General features: G+C 42.7%; 3 protein-coding genes across 3 annotated transcripts; 2 read left to right on the forward strand and 1 right to left on the reverse strand.

Annotated features, from left to right (window-relative positions):
* Positions 1–313: 313 nt before the first annotated feature.
* Positions 314–5746, forward strand: LOC125296973 (protein FAM83B-like). The gene is made up of 5 exons (XM_048247098.1): positions 314–400; positions 644–1117; positions 1730–1894; positions 2746–2870; positions 3521–5746. Exons 2-5 carry the CDS (start codon positions 680–682, stop codon positions 5535–5537), a joined length of 2745 nt encoding a protein of 914 aa, XP_048103055.1. The 5' UTR covers positions 314–400; positions 644–679; the 3' UTR covers positions 5538–5746.
* A 104-nt stretch (positions 5747–5850) lies between these two features.
* Positions 5851–9884, reverse strand: lgsn (lengsin, lens protein with glutamine synthetase domain). Its single transcript, XM_048247099.1, has 4 exons — positions 9563–9884; positions 8632–9295; positions 7418–7590; positions 5851–7261 (listed from the first exon to the last, which is right to left on the reverse strand). The coding sequence occupies exons 1-4, from the start codon at positions 9590–9592 to the stop codon at positions 6071–6073; spliced, it is 2058 nt and encodes a 685-aa protein (XP_048103056.1). The 5' UTR covers positions 9593–9884; the 3' UTR covers positions 5851–6070.
* A 344-nt stretch (positions 9885–10228) lies between these two features.
* Positions 10229–15118, forward strand: ptp4a1 (protein tyrosine phosphatase 4A1). The gene is made up of 6 exons (XM_048247841.1): positions 10229–10405; positions 11960–12577; positions 12746–12838; positions 13006–13136; positions 13293–13367; positions 14048–15118. Exons 2-6 carry the CDS (start codon positions 12473–12475, stop codon positions 14163–14165), a joined length of 522 nt encoding a protein of 173 aa, XP_048103798.1. The 5' UTR covers positions 10229–10405; positions 11960–12472; the 3' UTR covers positions 14166–15118.
* The last annotated feature ends 85 nt before the right edge of the window (positions 15119–15203 follow it).

Here is a 15203-nt window from a genome sequence, read left to right on the forward strand (position 1 = left end):
ATTTCTTATTCCTCATGAGAAAACAAACAAAAGTATCTACAGTGAGAACAGATTCCCTGTTTATGTTCTCATGATCAGCCCCAGGGCTATAGTGTTCAGCTTAAATACAGCATTAAAGTATTCACTCGTGCTGGGACATATCTCAAATAAGGTGAGGCTTTTTTGCCTGAAGTTCAAAAAGGAGTGGTGATTTCAAGGGGAGGAGTGAACCCTTTCAAACAGGTAGTAGACCTATACCTTAATGGCATTTTTTCAAGCTATGCGCATGCACAGTCAGCAAGGTTCCTCATTAGACCGTAACATCTGTCAGAGACGGATGAGCTGACAGCTGCTGTGTCCAACACAACCTTATACTGCACCATGTTTTGGAAACCTAGATCCTAATCCTACTCATTATTAGGTGAGTTTCACATAATTCCCATTCAATAGATTGTTTCTAATTTGTATTTTAAATGTATATAAAAAACACTTTGTAATCTTAAATTATCACAAAACAAAAATAACAATACAGCAGTAGTGAGTGCAAGACAACAGACAACACAGTGTGTTCTGTGCTCTTCTTCTCAACAGACAACACATTAGTGTGTTAGTGTGTACTTCTCAACAGACAACATATTAGTGTATTCTGTGCTCTCCTTCTCAGACAGGGTGATCAGGTCTGTGCAATCAAACACAGACAATGGAGTCGGAATTGTCTGCTATGTCTTCCATGAGTGAGCAGCTGAACTTACAGGACGCTGCTCCAGGAGTCTACAAGGAGGCTTATCGGCTGGCCCTGTACGCGCTGCTGAATGGCGGTCAGGAAGCATATCAGGAGTTCCTTAAGGCTGAAGGGATCTCTGACTTTCTCTCAGAGCAGGAGATTAGGTACATTCTTGAGAATAAGAAATGGCCTTCAGGTGATGATGATGAAGAGGATTGTGAAGGTATGGACAATGCACCCTCTACATACTGCCCAATGGAATCGGATGTGGAGGTGCCAGACCTTGATCTTGGCTGGCCGGAAGCCAGGCTTGACCATGTGGAGACCAACGTTCACATGCTTTTCCACCCGCCAAGACAGAACATGCCAAGCATCAAAACACTGGTGCGGAAATATATAAAAGAAGCAAAAATGGTGAGTGACTCTTGCACTGTGCTGTTGGAGTGCTGTTTTTGTAGCCACTCATGATATGTGTCTGTGCTTCATTTAGTGGAATGCTGCACTTATTTTTTGTACATTTTGTATACTCCCTCTGATGTGTGAGAGCACATCCCAACTGATTCTCTTATTTCTGGCACAGTGTGACCTTTAAACAGTACCTGCTTGTAAAATCCTAGCTCAACTTCAACTTGTTCCAACTTGCGCTCAGTGTCATTGTAGATGAGATGTGATTCATGTTAGCAGTACAGGGGATGACATTCAAATAATAGCACAAGATTTGTCAGTTATGACTTTATCTGATTTTCCAATCACTGTATGACAAAAAAAGGCTGTTGACAAATTATTTTTCTTTGAGACTACTTGTTAAATATTCCTTAAACCTGTGGCAAATGAATAGCATATTCATAAGATTTGGCCATGTGCCATGATGGTCCTATTGACCATATTCATTAAATGGACACATTACCCTTGAGATGTACATGAGATAATATGGCACAACACATTTATGTTATCCTTAAAGGCCAAACTTTTTCTTAGGGAAAAAATACTTTCCAAAAAATAACTGACCAATTTTATACATTGTAGGTCATTGCTATAGCAATGGACATATTTACTGATGTGGACATATTCCGAGATCTGGTTGAAATTTCCACCAGGGGAGTGGTCATTTATTTGCTTCTAGATGACCTTCAGTTCAACAGCTTTCTACGCATGTCGGAAAGAGCCAACGTTCCTCTCCAAAAGCTATGGGTGAGAATACTGTCAGTTCCTTGGCATATGGCCACAGCCTGCTTTTTTTTTAACACAACTATTGCCTTTACTGATTAATGCATTTCTTACGTAATAAGTCATCATCCAGTAAGCAAACCCAATGAATTTTGTTAATTTTATCTCAAATACTGGAGGAAAAGACCAGCTACCTGTAGGTTCAGGTGACCTTTACCTGGTAACACGGTTATTATCGGATTAAGGATGACATTTACTCCACACCCAGTTATTTCCCTCAAGGTATCTGATTCGAGAAACTGAGAACTTGGTCTGGGAGTTCTTGTTGCGTAGCATATTTAACAAGTTTACCAGGTTTAGAGCACTTACTGACTGAATGAAAACAAAACATTTGCTCATTGTTTAACTGGCAGGATTACACTGACATCAGTTCCAACCCAATGATTTATAAAACATCCATTTTTTTTCTTGTTTTTATTCCATACATGTGTTTACCAAGTGACTAACCTTTCCTGCTTGTAGGCTGACATTGTTAGAGTTAACTAAGCTTCTGTCATGAAGCCGGTTTAATACTAACGTTTTAACCATTATAAAGCGTGCAATTCTTCTCAGTGATTATAAACGGAGGTGACACCATGTCTGAGACTGCTAGTGCTCCCTGATCATCTGCTGTTTCCAAAAGATTGTGATCACATCTGACACATAACATGTCATACACAACTGATAAGCCAAACGTCAGCCATAATATAGCCTAATTAACTAGTTTCAACGTGCCCCTTAAAAAGCTTTCCATTGTGGCTTCCTCAGTCTGATATGATGTTTGCAGATGTTTCATTTCATAAGTCATACTGAATGACGGATCCTCTTCTCCACAGAATGTGAGGATTCGCACAGTGAAGGGTCATGAGTATCGCTGTCAGTCCGGGGCAAAGTTCCATGGAGCGATGGAGCAGAAGTTCATGCTGGTGGACTGCCACACAGTACTGTATGGGTCTTATAGGTACGCAGCTTGTTATTAGCTCCTCCAGGAGGTCATGTGGTCAGTGTGGTTTGTCTGTCCGTTCGTCCATCCGTCCATCTGCAAGAAATCTGCAAGAGCCCAGTTTCCATGACATTTGGTGGAAAGGTATAAGTATAAGTGGCACATGCAGTCCACGGACAAACCCAAACCATTTTCCAGCAGATCCGCGTTTTAGTTTTACTGTTGCACCATATTCCAACCTGGTTGCCCTCTAGTGTCCAAAGCAATGAAAGTCTCTATGGACGGTCTCACCCAAACACCTATCATGACATGGAATTACTTAATGATAATGTTAATTAATTAATTTTAACAGTGAAGCATTTTAGTCATATCAAACCAATTGCTTAATTGTAATGTGTAATGTCCAGCGAATAGCACACTGCTATGTTCAGTTTGGCCTGCACAGACCACAGCTACATGGCCTTGGTGGAGGTGCTCTCGGAGTGCCCCTCTAGTTTCAATAGGATTTTAAATGAGTATTTTTGACATGCAATGAGAGTGATTAAACACTTAGTGATTAACACTTTGCATTAAAAGGCCACAGTGTCCACTGACTGTTACTGTATGTCAGATTTTGATTCAGATTTGATTCTAAAAAGCTGTGTTCTGTTCTCATTCCATTCCCATAGCTTCATGTGGTCCTATGAAAAGATCAACCTCAGTATGGTGCTCCTCATCACAGGCAAGTTGGTGTCCTGCTACGACGAGGAGTTTAGAAGACTGTTTGCTCGTTCCATCATACCTGCCCAGCTCATCCAACAGACCACATCAAGCACAGACCTCTTCTGTGGCAGGAACCAAGGGCCCATGCAGAGCCTCCATTCTGCCAAGTTCTTTGAGAGAACACGCTCCTTTGACACCTCTCAGCTGAAAGAGATGAGAGGACGCCTGAACATGCTAAACCACAACGACAAACCTGAGGAAGGAGCACAGGCCAATGGAGCCAACATAAACCATGGACTGAATCTCCAGCGGAACCCAGCCACCAACACTTACAGTGGCTTTCAACAGAGAATGTACTCATCATTGCGTCAGAGGAGCAGAGTCATAGGTGACAAAGGTCCTGATGTCCTGGACAGAAGCCCTTTCTCTGCCACTGGTCAGCTTAACAATCCGGCCCAGTACAGGCAACCAGGCCAAGATGACAGTGCTCTTCATGGAAAGCCGTCTTTCCTGAGCGTCTCTGAGTTGTCTCTTCATAAATGGAGAATTGACTCATATCTCAGGAATGACCAGGTTCCGGCGGACTCCACTGAGAGTTTGGACCGCATGAGTTTACACTCTGACACTCTGAAGTCCTCTTTACAAACCACTCACTCGTCCAGATCGAACCTCATATTCAAAATCCCAGAGCAACCAACTGTGACTGACCTGAGGGCCCTGAGTCCAACCCTGGGCAGACGTACGATCACCTCTGTGTACACCTCCCTGCAAAGAGCCAAAGAGAACGAGTTGGGCAGGGATTCTAAAAAGCCTGAACTTAATACAGAACGCAGACTCAGTGAAGATTCAACCACTCCCCTGACCAGGCAGACACAGCGTCCTGGACTGGTCAGTCCATGGACAGTGATCACACAACCAGGAACATTTGACCAGCCTTCACTTCTTGAGACCAGCCATCAATCTCGCCCTGACATCAAGCAAGAGACAGAAGCTGCCAATAGTAAACCGATTCTCCCTACACCCAGCTCTGTGAAAAGCCTTGACAGTCTCATCACCAATACAAATGAAGAGGTGGCAGAAGCCGTGAAGGATGAGACAAATGCAATGCAAAAACTCAGCGAGTCTCACAGGTCCGTCTCCCATTATGATATAAAAACCACAGACGATAAGAAGACCCCACAGTCCTACGACTGGCAGGAGCCACCCTCCAGGACAGCCTCGGCGACACATTTAGGGAAAGAGACAGAGTCGTCACTCCCCAAGGGCTCAAATCTAAAACGCTTACGCCCATTCAGCGACAGCAACCAGACCCGTTTGTCTTTGATTGAAATACCAGAAGAAAAAGAGGGTCTTGGCTCAACTAGAAACTTAGATGAAATTTCTCCAAGTAAAGATGCCGACAACTTGACCACCCCGACAAAGACTCAACCAGCGCCCATTGAAGCAAATGTTCACATTTCAGACAGACGGCCAAGCATCACGGGAACAATAACAAGCCCCACTCCCTCCTGCAACAGAGACTGGTTCTCACCAATAACAAGTCCTGCGTCCAGTCGTCCAACGACTCCCACGTGGAGCAGCTCGCAGAGACCTGAAGGACAGAAGGCTGTGGCTGCGTCACCAAGAACGCTGTCCGCTCTGGATGTGGTGGGCCGTCCGCACCACAGTGTGTACCACGGATCACAGTCCTCAGTGGCCACAGTGGAGAGTATAATGTCCAACCCAGGCGAGGGGCGGTACGGCATACCAGAGGTCAAACGGAACAAGGTCTATAGTCGTTTTGAGCACTTTCTGTCTGTGGAGAGGAGAGTGCCCGATAAGACTGAAACTGACCACATGAATGCATACGCTGCGGAGAAACGCAGGAGCTTGTTCATGGGCACCTCCAGCACCTACTCCAGATACCAGACCCAACCACAGACTGATAATAGGTTTGGTAAATTCATACAGCGTGTGGGCAGTTTGATACACAAAAACAAGTAGAATATTCATAGGTTTTAATACTTGGGTTTCTGTGAGTGCTTTTGTAAATACAGTCATTACAAAACTGTTAGAAATGAGAGCTGTTAGAAATTTAGACCTGTTTGTTTTTTTTTCTGCTGGTATTTTTAGATGTATTTAAGGAGTGCAGGTTGTAAATGGCAGAATAAGTGGATAAAACACATAACTAATAACAAACCAGAACATATTGTTTGTCGTCTTCTGGGTATATTTTTGGATATAATGCTATTATCATTGTAAATTGATGCATTATCAAATAATGCAAATAATGTATATAAAAATGAGGCCAATAATGTTTCTTTTGCATATTTATTCTGATAATCCAAAATATTCTGATAGAAGACTGAAAAAATTCAGTCCAAGCTCTCTTCTCCTCACAACTCAGGACCAAAGTGAAAGGTATCTAAATTCAGTCCAAGCTCTCTTCTCCTCACAACTCAGGACCAAAGTGAAAGGTATCTAAATTCAGTCCAAGCTCTCTTCTCCTCAAATCTCAGGACCAAAGTGAACGGTCTCTAAATGAAGTACTCAAGGCTTTTGTTCCTCTCTGCATCTAGTTCCTGAGTCTCAATTTCAAACTTCTTCATTGCAATGAAGTACTGCACAAAGGGCTCGCCGAGGGCCCCACGGATGATGTGATCTTCAGAGAGTGCCTCCAGAGCCCCGTCCAGCTTCAGGGGGATGGCAAACTGTTTCTGCAGAGAAGGAGCCCTGTTGAGGCCGTGCTCAAAGCTCAGGTTCCGCTTGATCCCATCTAATCCAGCTGCCACAGTGGCCGCCAGCACAATGTATGGGTTAGCCATAGCTGAGCCTAGCTTGTTGTCAATGTGTGTCTCCCTCCCGCCATGGAACTTGACATTGAAATCGCAGCTGTTGTCGTTGCAGCCACATGTGGCATACAAGGAAGTGCGCTTCTGGTCCTTCACTCCTCGTGTTAGCTGTTCGCGGCACCCGACGCCTGGAGCCATCAGACAGCTGATAGCAGCAGAGTGGTGCAGGAGTCCCGCCAGCCACTTCCTGCCGATCTCTGACAGGTCGGCACTTCCTGTGTGGAACAGACTCCTCCTGCCGTTGGCATCCCAGAGGCTGTGGGAGAACACCCCGGAGTTGTAGATGCCCTCGTCTGTGTAGAAGGTGGCGACGTAGTTGTACTTGCGGGCCATCTCTTTGATGCCCGTGCGGAAGGTGAAGGCGCTGTCAGCCGCCTCGATCCCAAATTTGGGCTTCAGGGAAATCTCCATCTGTCCAGGGCCACTCGCCGAGGCGAAGCTGTCCACATCCACGCCCATGTAGTACATGCCAGTGATGAGCTGGTGAAGGAAAGGCAGATCGTTGTTGCTGAGCAGGGTGGTGGCGGGGAAGAAGACGGCCTTGGGGCCCACTCTCTCGGGCAGGCCCAGCACGCAGCACTCGTAGGTGAGGGAGGAGTGCAGCGAGAAGCCCAGCGTCTGCAGCTGGGCCAGGAGCTGCTTGGCCATGAGACGGGGCGAGGTGCGCAGAGGGACGCCCGTCACCGAGCAGGGGTCACAGATGACCCTGCCTGTGTGGTTGGCCCAGGGCAGGATCCTAAACGTGGACATGTCGGGGATCAGGAGAATGTCACTGCTGAAGTTAGCCACGGTGGCATTATCGACTTCGTTGACCTTTGAACTCAAGGTCAGTTCCAGGTAGCTCCTAGGCATTGCCACTCCATAAACAGCTTTTTCCTGAAATTGAAGGACAAACAAGGGTCAGTTCACCATTGTTAATTATACTACATCCAAAATAAGGAATGATTTACACATTGGAGCCTGAATCTGAATACATGCCTCACATTCTTGGTTACATGTATACCTATACATACAAAATATCTCAATACTTACATGAAAGAAACGTGCAGGCACTATCTTGGACCTGGACACTCCATGAAGGTCTGTAGCTTCAAAGCGAACAAAGTGGACATCTTCACGGGCAATCTGCTGCTTTATCTGTTCAACAACTGTGATGAAACTTTGAGGCCCATGATTGTCTCCCGATGAGCTTTCCTTACTGTTATCTATTAATCACAAAACAAGCGTGCTTGTGTTACTGTTAGACATCAATTTGCAGTTGAACAAGTGGGTTTTATTGTCATTTCAACCATATACACTGTGTATAGTGAGACGAAACAACGTTTTACCATGGATCAAGTGGTGTTATATTTAAAATGTATAACATGACATTTGAGACAGGCTACATTTAGTGCACAAACATTATAGATATAAAGTGCAATTACTGATTAAAGTAGAGCATTTAAGACAACCAGGGACTTCACTGGACAGACAACAGACAACAAAAGACAGGGCATAAGTAGACTTGTAACAGAGCACTGATTGTTATAAGTTAAGTGAGGTGGAGGTAGAACATATAGAATTTAGCAGCAGAGGGCTGCTAAGGGCTGACTGGGTGCTCTTTTATATGACTCAGTAGACCTATCCACTGACTGATGAATGCAACTCAGAAATTTGCAACATATGTCATTATTTTAGACAAATAAAACAATGCACATTGAGGCCATCATCTTTCTTTTCATTTTCATTGACATTTCAGTTTATAGACATAAAACACATTAGGCTGTTATAGGTGCATCTCAGAACATTAGAATATAGTGGAAAAGTCCATTGCCCTTACCAGAGTTGGAGATGAAAGGCTCAGGAAACCGTTGTGTTTTGAATTAATTAGAGCTCTTCTCAGATCAACATTACAGTTAAAAAATACAGCATCTCAAAAATATTAGAATAAAGAATTTATATTACAGTAATCATCAAGATTAGATTAATCAACATTAAAACAAAAAAAGCCTTGAAATATTTTACTTCATGTGTAATGAATTTAGATTATATGAAAGTTTAACTTTTTGAAATAAATTATGGAAAACTTTGGGAAATTATGGAAACTTTTCCGAGATATTCAGATAATCATTTTTTGAGATGCACCTGTACCTTCTCTGCCACAACTATCAAAAAGCACACACCAAAAAGATGATGATTACATATTTAGTTATACTATTTTGTATCAATAGTTGCGTTAGTGGTTTACACTGGAGAGATACACTAACCTGTTTGTGACCCATAAGTCTCTCCCATGCTAGTTGCCTCCCAGGTGGGGGATCTCACATTGTGACGTGTACTTCCATCGGTCCGAGATGGTGCGTTTGAGTCCCAGTCCGAAGCTGTTTTAGAAGTAGTCCTCTCCCCTGGTCTTTGGAATCTCCTACTACCCTCAGAGAGAGGCTTGAAAGTAGTGAATGACCTGGTTGCGCTCTCCTCCTGTTGACCATCCCCTCTGTTTCCGTGTAAGTACGTGTAAGGGCTACCTGGCCGTACCCCGTCCTTTTGATCCCGGGGCGTGAGGACCGAGGTTTCCCGCAGCAGGCTCTTGAGCTCCTCAAGGGTTTGCCTGGACACACTAGCCTCACTAGAGGAAGCCCTGCCCTTTGAGGACCACTCATCTCGTGAGCCCATGCCGTCGGGTCGAGCGAGAGACCGACGGGAAGACTCAGGAGACAGCGTGGGCCCTCGATGTTGGGGACCGATGGAGATGATGGTGGCGCTCTCTGAGGGGCTGGGGCCTGCGACCGCGGACTGCACAAGAGGCACGGATGCTCCTCTTCTCTCTGCGTCGGTCGGTGCCAGATATCTCCCACTGACCTTCACGCCTTTCCTACGGCCCAAGCTCATACCACTGCCATCTATTTGGTCGGTACATTTCTCAGGTGCCTCCTAGATGTCATTACAATGAAAGCATTAATTTCAATCAGAATCACAACATTATAAATGTAACTATTGAAACAATCCTTTTTTGTATTTTAGACTTCAGACGGTGTGGTTGGACAGATATGCCTACAACTGGGCTGTAAAGGATCACTGAAAAAACCCAAATGAATATTATACCCAAAATGTACTTATGCTCCCAGGGCTCCCTTGAAAATGATGCAAGATCTCAAATAAATAAAATACATGCTAATAGAGATGATCATATCTTTTTACCTTTCCTCTGGAAACATTTGGCTCGCTCATCCCAACTCCTGCCCTGTAGATAGCTTTGACAGGGAATTTGTCAGCTCCTGATTAAAACCAGATCAATAGATGTGCATTTCCTTTTATAGACTATAAGCACAATGGTGACAAATTGGAAGATTCTCTGTCCATCATTTGGTGCCCACATGTATCTGCTGTTGACTGGCAACAGACAGTGACTACAGTGATGCTTATCCTCTTCAGTGACCAACATGAACAATCCAGACCATTCAACAGCCTATTGTGGCAGAGCAAATAGAAGCTGAAAATCCCGTAGATCAGCTGTTCTGTTGAGGGTCAGATTATACTCATTTCACTTCTGGAAAGACAGATCTAAGACTTAAATTAAAACAGCTATTTCAAACACTGCAACTTCTCACTTGCAAAAATATATATTATAGCCTATAATGCCAAACTAACTGCTTCTAGAATTAAAGTTGACATTGTTTTGGCATATAAACACTATTTTTAAGTTTGAAATGATAATGGAGTAACCCGTCAAAGAAAATTATGTTAAATCCTGTCATGTAAATTGATGCGCAATGAATCGTTTGTTTTGTGATGGTGCATGATTTGCGCAGGACAGGCGTGATCGCGGACAGTAACACGACCAGCCCGTTTCCAGGGTGCGGTTGCAAGCACGAAAGAAATGAGAAGTGCTTGCTGTAACCGTGATCTCAGCGGAGTAGACGCCGACTCGGCAGGAAACTGTGGCTGCGACTGTATGGTGCAATATAATTTTACATTTTTTAAGTCTTTCTTGGGACCGGCTTTATGATTAAGCTACAATCTTCAATGAGTAAGCATATTCCAGTAAGTATCCATGCAGTAAAAAATCGTTTATTTGTGTGAAAATTGTTAGAATTGAGATATCGTCATAGAAGGTGTGAAGCGTCGTGTTAGCTAACGTTAGCCAGCAAGTAGCTACGAGATGGCTGACGTTACTTAGCCAAGTTATCCTTCATATTATGCTAATGAACAGACAAAAGGTCCAATTGAATAAGCATGAACGTAGAGCAATATTGCTGCCAATATTGTTGATTAACGATAATAATGTGATCGATTAATCAAGTGACCCACATACAGAGTAACTGGCCTCTATGTTAGCTTGTCGTTGGCTAACGTTAGTAAAATCATCTACTGACCGCGTTCAGCCCCGATGGCACACAGTTCTCACAATTTGGGGCAAATTTAATAGTTTACTGTTGTTTGTCAACGCCTAGAAAATAACTCACTGCTGTGCTGTTAGCAAGCTAATGGTATGTTAGCTAAATCAGTGTTTCTTCTTTCTTGTTAGCATCTACCCTGATATGTGCACACGGCCTCCTCATCGGTTATGGCGCTTGGTTTGTCCAAATAACACAAAGGCTAACGTTAGCTACCCAACTAGCATACGTCAACTTTGGGCTAAAACAAATCTATCCTGGTCTCTTAACAAAACGCATTGCATTGTTTCCACCACATTTGTTGTTCTACTCAACGTTAACCTAAAGTTGTAACACGATTAAATGGTCGTGGTTATCGATGCCAAACCAATAACATTATCGATAACGTTAGCCGGTTAATATTTAGATTAGACGCGAAGAAGAAGGGAATGGAGGCTGTATCTTCCCTTGATTGTTCTCGTTTTTCTTGCCTTTAGCTGCAGCTACCTCGAAAGAAATGTAACTTCTATTGGATATGGGTAACGACTAGGGTTTTGACCAAATATAAATTATAATCGCTAATCTATTGCAGTAGTATCTTTACGTTAACTTTACTCTACTTTTGTGCTTTACAATCATAACAATAGATAGCTAACGTTAAACCTGTCTGTCTACATCTAACGTATTTGTCACACGCAACCTGACACTTTAAAATCTTGTTAAATAGCTTTTGTGGTCAAGCTAACGATGATTTATATCGCATCCAAACCGTAGGCCATTTAAATAAGGTCCAGGCAATGAACAAGAATATTGTCCATGGAGGTTTAATACGTCAGCCTTGTTTATCTGCGGAATTTCTCCATGATGCAAATGAATAAACGCCAGAAATGGAAAAAAATGTCCTGGCAAGCTTTAAATTACACGTATTTCCTTAGCAGTTAAGACATTAACTTGATATTTTAGTATAGGAGCAGGTAAATTAAAACTGATAAGCTTGCGGTGAAGGACTGTTGGACTATATTGTCAAAATGGTGCCTCAAAGCGTTTATCTTTAAGTCTTGGAAGATGCTGGGAAGTCACTGTACTTTCCTACATCCTGCTTTTCCTTTTTATGAGAAACTGTTATCTCTTGTCTCATCTTGCTTGTTGAGGCATGTTTGCCAAGTCAACATGAGAGGTTCATGGCATGTTGATATCCTCTTTTCTCTTGTAACTCTTGCAGCAGTTCTGTGGTGTTTTGGGTCACACATTTATGGAGTTTCTGAAGGGCAGTGGAGACTACTGCCAGGCCCAGCACGGCGTGTATGCAGACGAGTGAAGTGCCGGCCCACCCAAGCTACCTCAAGAAAGAAGCTTGCACAGAGACTTGAACGTTGGCGGGATCTCGTGACTCAAAGAGTGAGTGTCCACACCAGCAGAGCAAGCCTGGATGGGGTAAATCTCCCAAAGTGCACTGCCCTAGCCGGCCTTCGCCTCCTCGCTCCCAAGAGGACTTGCCTTGTTTTGAAGGATTTTTTTTCTCCCTTGTTCCTTCTCTCTCCCTCTTTAGTTCTTAACTTTGGCCCCAACCTTCACATTGTGTTGGTTGTTTTCCTTTTATCCCCTTCACTCAAGTACCAGTTTTTACGGTTACACATTTTTGGTGGTGTGTCGTGAGGACATAGCCCTGGAGTTTGTCACCTCCCAATTGTGTCAGCCCATCTGTCAGCACTCAGCCTCTTTTAATTCAGTTGCCATGGCTCGTATGAACAGGCCTGCCCCGGTGGAAATCACCTACAAAAATATGAGGTTTCTCATCACCCACAACCCCACCAATGCCACTTTAAATAAATTCATTGAGGTGAGCTTTGAGCTTTGATTGATATATATCTATATGTATATATATTTGTCATAAAATAAGCCAAAGTCTGACATGTACAATAGTGTTACATTTCAAAATGTACGGCTGTGTTTTCAAGCACAGCTCTTATTAGTAGTCCTGTGTATCTTGGGATCTTTTATCTAACAGGAACTCAAAAAATATGGAGTCACTACCGTAGTGAGAGTTTGTGAAGCCACATATGACGCTGCGCTGGTGATGAAGGAGGGAATTCAGGTTCTGGTAAGAGGTCTCATGCAGCCTGCTCAATGAGCACAGCATACCTGGAGCATGGCACTGATAACAATTAAATCATTTGATTTCAGGAAAGATATGTTAAATTGTCCTCTCTCTCGCTCTCGCTCTCTCTCTCGCGCTCTCTCTCTCTCTCTCTCATGGTATGGTAACAGGATTGGCCTTTTGATGACGGAGCTCCTCCCTCAAACCAAATTGTAGATGATTGGCTCAACCTCTTGAAGCTCAAGTTTAAGGAGGAGCCAGGCTGCTGCGTTGCTGTCCATTGTGTTGCCGGCCTTGGAAGGTGTGTGGACCATGGCCCTTTAATCAAAGCAAACATGTTAATAAGATAATAGCAAATAGGAAATGCATTGTGTGGTTTGTGATAGAATGTGGAGAATTTAGCATGAGGCCAGTGTACTGTATTCTCCTCTGACGGCTCTCCACTCTTTGCTTCCAGAGCTCCTGTCCTTGTGGCGCTTGCTTTGATTGAGTGTGGGATGAAGTATGAAGATGCTGTTCAGTTCATTCGACAGTATGTCTCTCCTCTGCATTGTTTGAGTCACTCTAACCACGTGATCTTGACAGACTATGGGCAAGAGGAATGAATTGTCTTGATGGGCTGCTCTTATAAATTAGCAACTACTGTAGATATGCCATGGCTGAGAGTTAAAGCAACACCAACGAGTTTTTTTTATACCTTAAAATAATGTTTCCAAAATCATTTCAGTGGTTCATCAACTTGTAACAGGGTGAACGGCAATTCTGTATTCGCTTCGCGGCCCTCTATCGGCTATAACCACACTATGTAAGTTTGCCAGATCGGGTAGCGGATCTGTAGTTTGATGGAATGAGACATAAGAAACTACAAATTTGACTTGCATCTGATGTCGCAATACATCGTACTTTTATAAGTCATGCAAAATATTCCACCCTGTATGTGGACATCGTTATTTGCAAAGCCTGTGCTGGATAAACAAATAGCGTGCGTGCGACAGAGGGAAAGTTCTTTGGTGTTGCTTTAATGTTTGCTAATGATATGCCAACAGTTAGCCTTACAGTGAATTATTACTTTACCAAATGTTTTTGTGCATATAATATGCATTCTGAAATGTACAATTGGAATGTGTTTTAGCTATACACAAGCTTCACACATTGGGCTGTTTTAATACTGCATATTTGCTCATGAAAAACTTTAATCCCTTTTGCTCTCAGGAAGCGTCGAGGAGCGTTCAACAGCAAGCAGCTCTTCTACCTTGAGAAATATCGTCCAAAGATGCGCCTGCGCTTCAAAGATTCCAATGGTCATCGTAACAACTGCTGCATTCAGTAGGCCTGAGTGGAGTCCCAGGTCACTACCTCCCCTCAAGAGTTTAGCCAGTTGTCATCTAAGCTTAAATCATGCCCTATGTACTTCCACACAACCGAAACCATGCCCAATAACTCTAAATTCTCCCGTTTTTAACTTTATCCAGTGTAGCATCTTGGAATGTTGTGTCGACATGTGAGTGTTTTCTTGTATGTGATTGCTGACATTGAGGGGGGGTGCTGCTACCTGAGTTTTATTATAATGTGAATTTTGCCATCAGAGAAATTTGGCCAGCTATTGCAAAGTCACCCTTTGCTAAACCAATTTTACCCTGTACGGTTGTCAAAATGTCTAAATATGACCTTTTAATCATGTATCCTTTTTTATGTTATGTTGTTCTATGAGTTTAGAAACATTATCATGTCTGCCTTCAAACTGATTACATTTAAATGCCTTATGATTGAAATGAAAACAAGGCAATCTTAAGGAGGGTTGGTCCACTGCATTTAGAAAGGTATTTCATTTTCTATTTGGAAGAGATGTCAGCAATGTACACTGCAGGAAGATTAGAAAATAAATCCTTCCATAGCTATTTTAATATACATTGCTTATTTGTAGCGAAAATGTTTATTGAAGGCTTGGATAGTTTCTTTTTTTTTCCTCATTGTTTTTTTCTTTGTCATCCAGACATTGTTTACTAATTACTGCCATGTCAGAAATGTGATTTTTTTTTTTTTTTTTTTTTTTTTTGTGTTTAAGCTTCAGAACTGGACTGAAATGTCTGCGATATTTTGTATGCTTTTTTTATTTGATGTGCGTAACTTAATTCTTGGATACTTGATTTATGTATTTGAAATGTGTATTATTAGATGGGCTATTTATACTTACCAATGGATGTGTTTTAGTATAGTGAAAGGCAAATTGTATCTGTTCACCAACTTGTGAAAGTACATTAAAATAATACACTGAAAAAGATAGATGTGGTTTCAGGATTTTTATGTTCTTTTTAAAAATTACCTAAATCAGAAGATGACTTTCATTTTTCAGTAGATAGTGCCCTCT

Source organism: Alosa alosa, chromosome 7 (genome assembly GCF_017589495.1).
Source record: "Alosa alosa isolate M-15738 ecotype Scorff River chromosome 7, AALO_Geno_1.1, whole genome shotgun sequence".
In the NCBI taxonomy this organism is placed as follows: Eukaryota; Metazoa; Chordata; class Actinopteri; order Clupeiformes; family Clupeidae; genus Alosa; species Alosa alosa.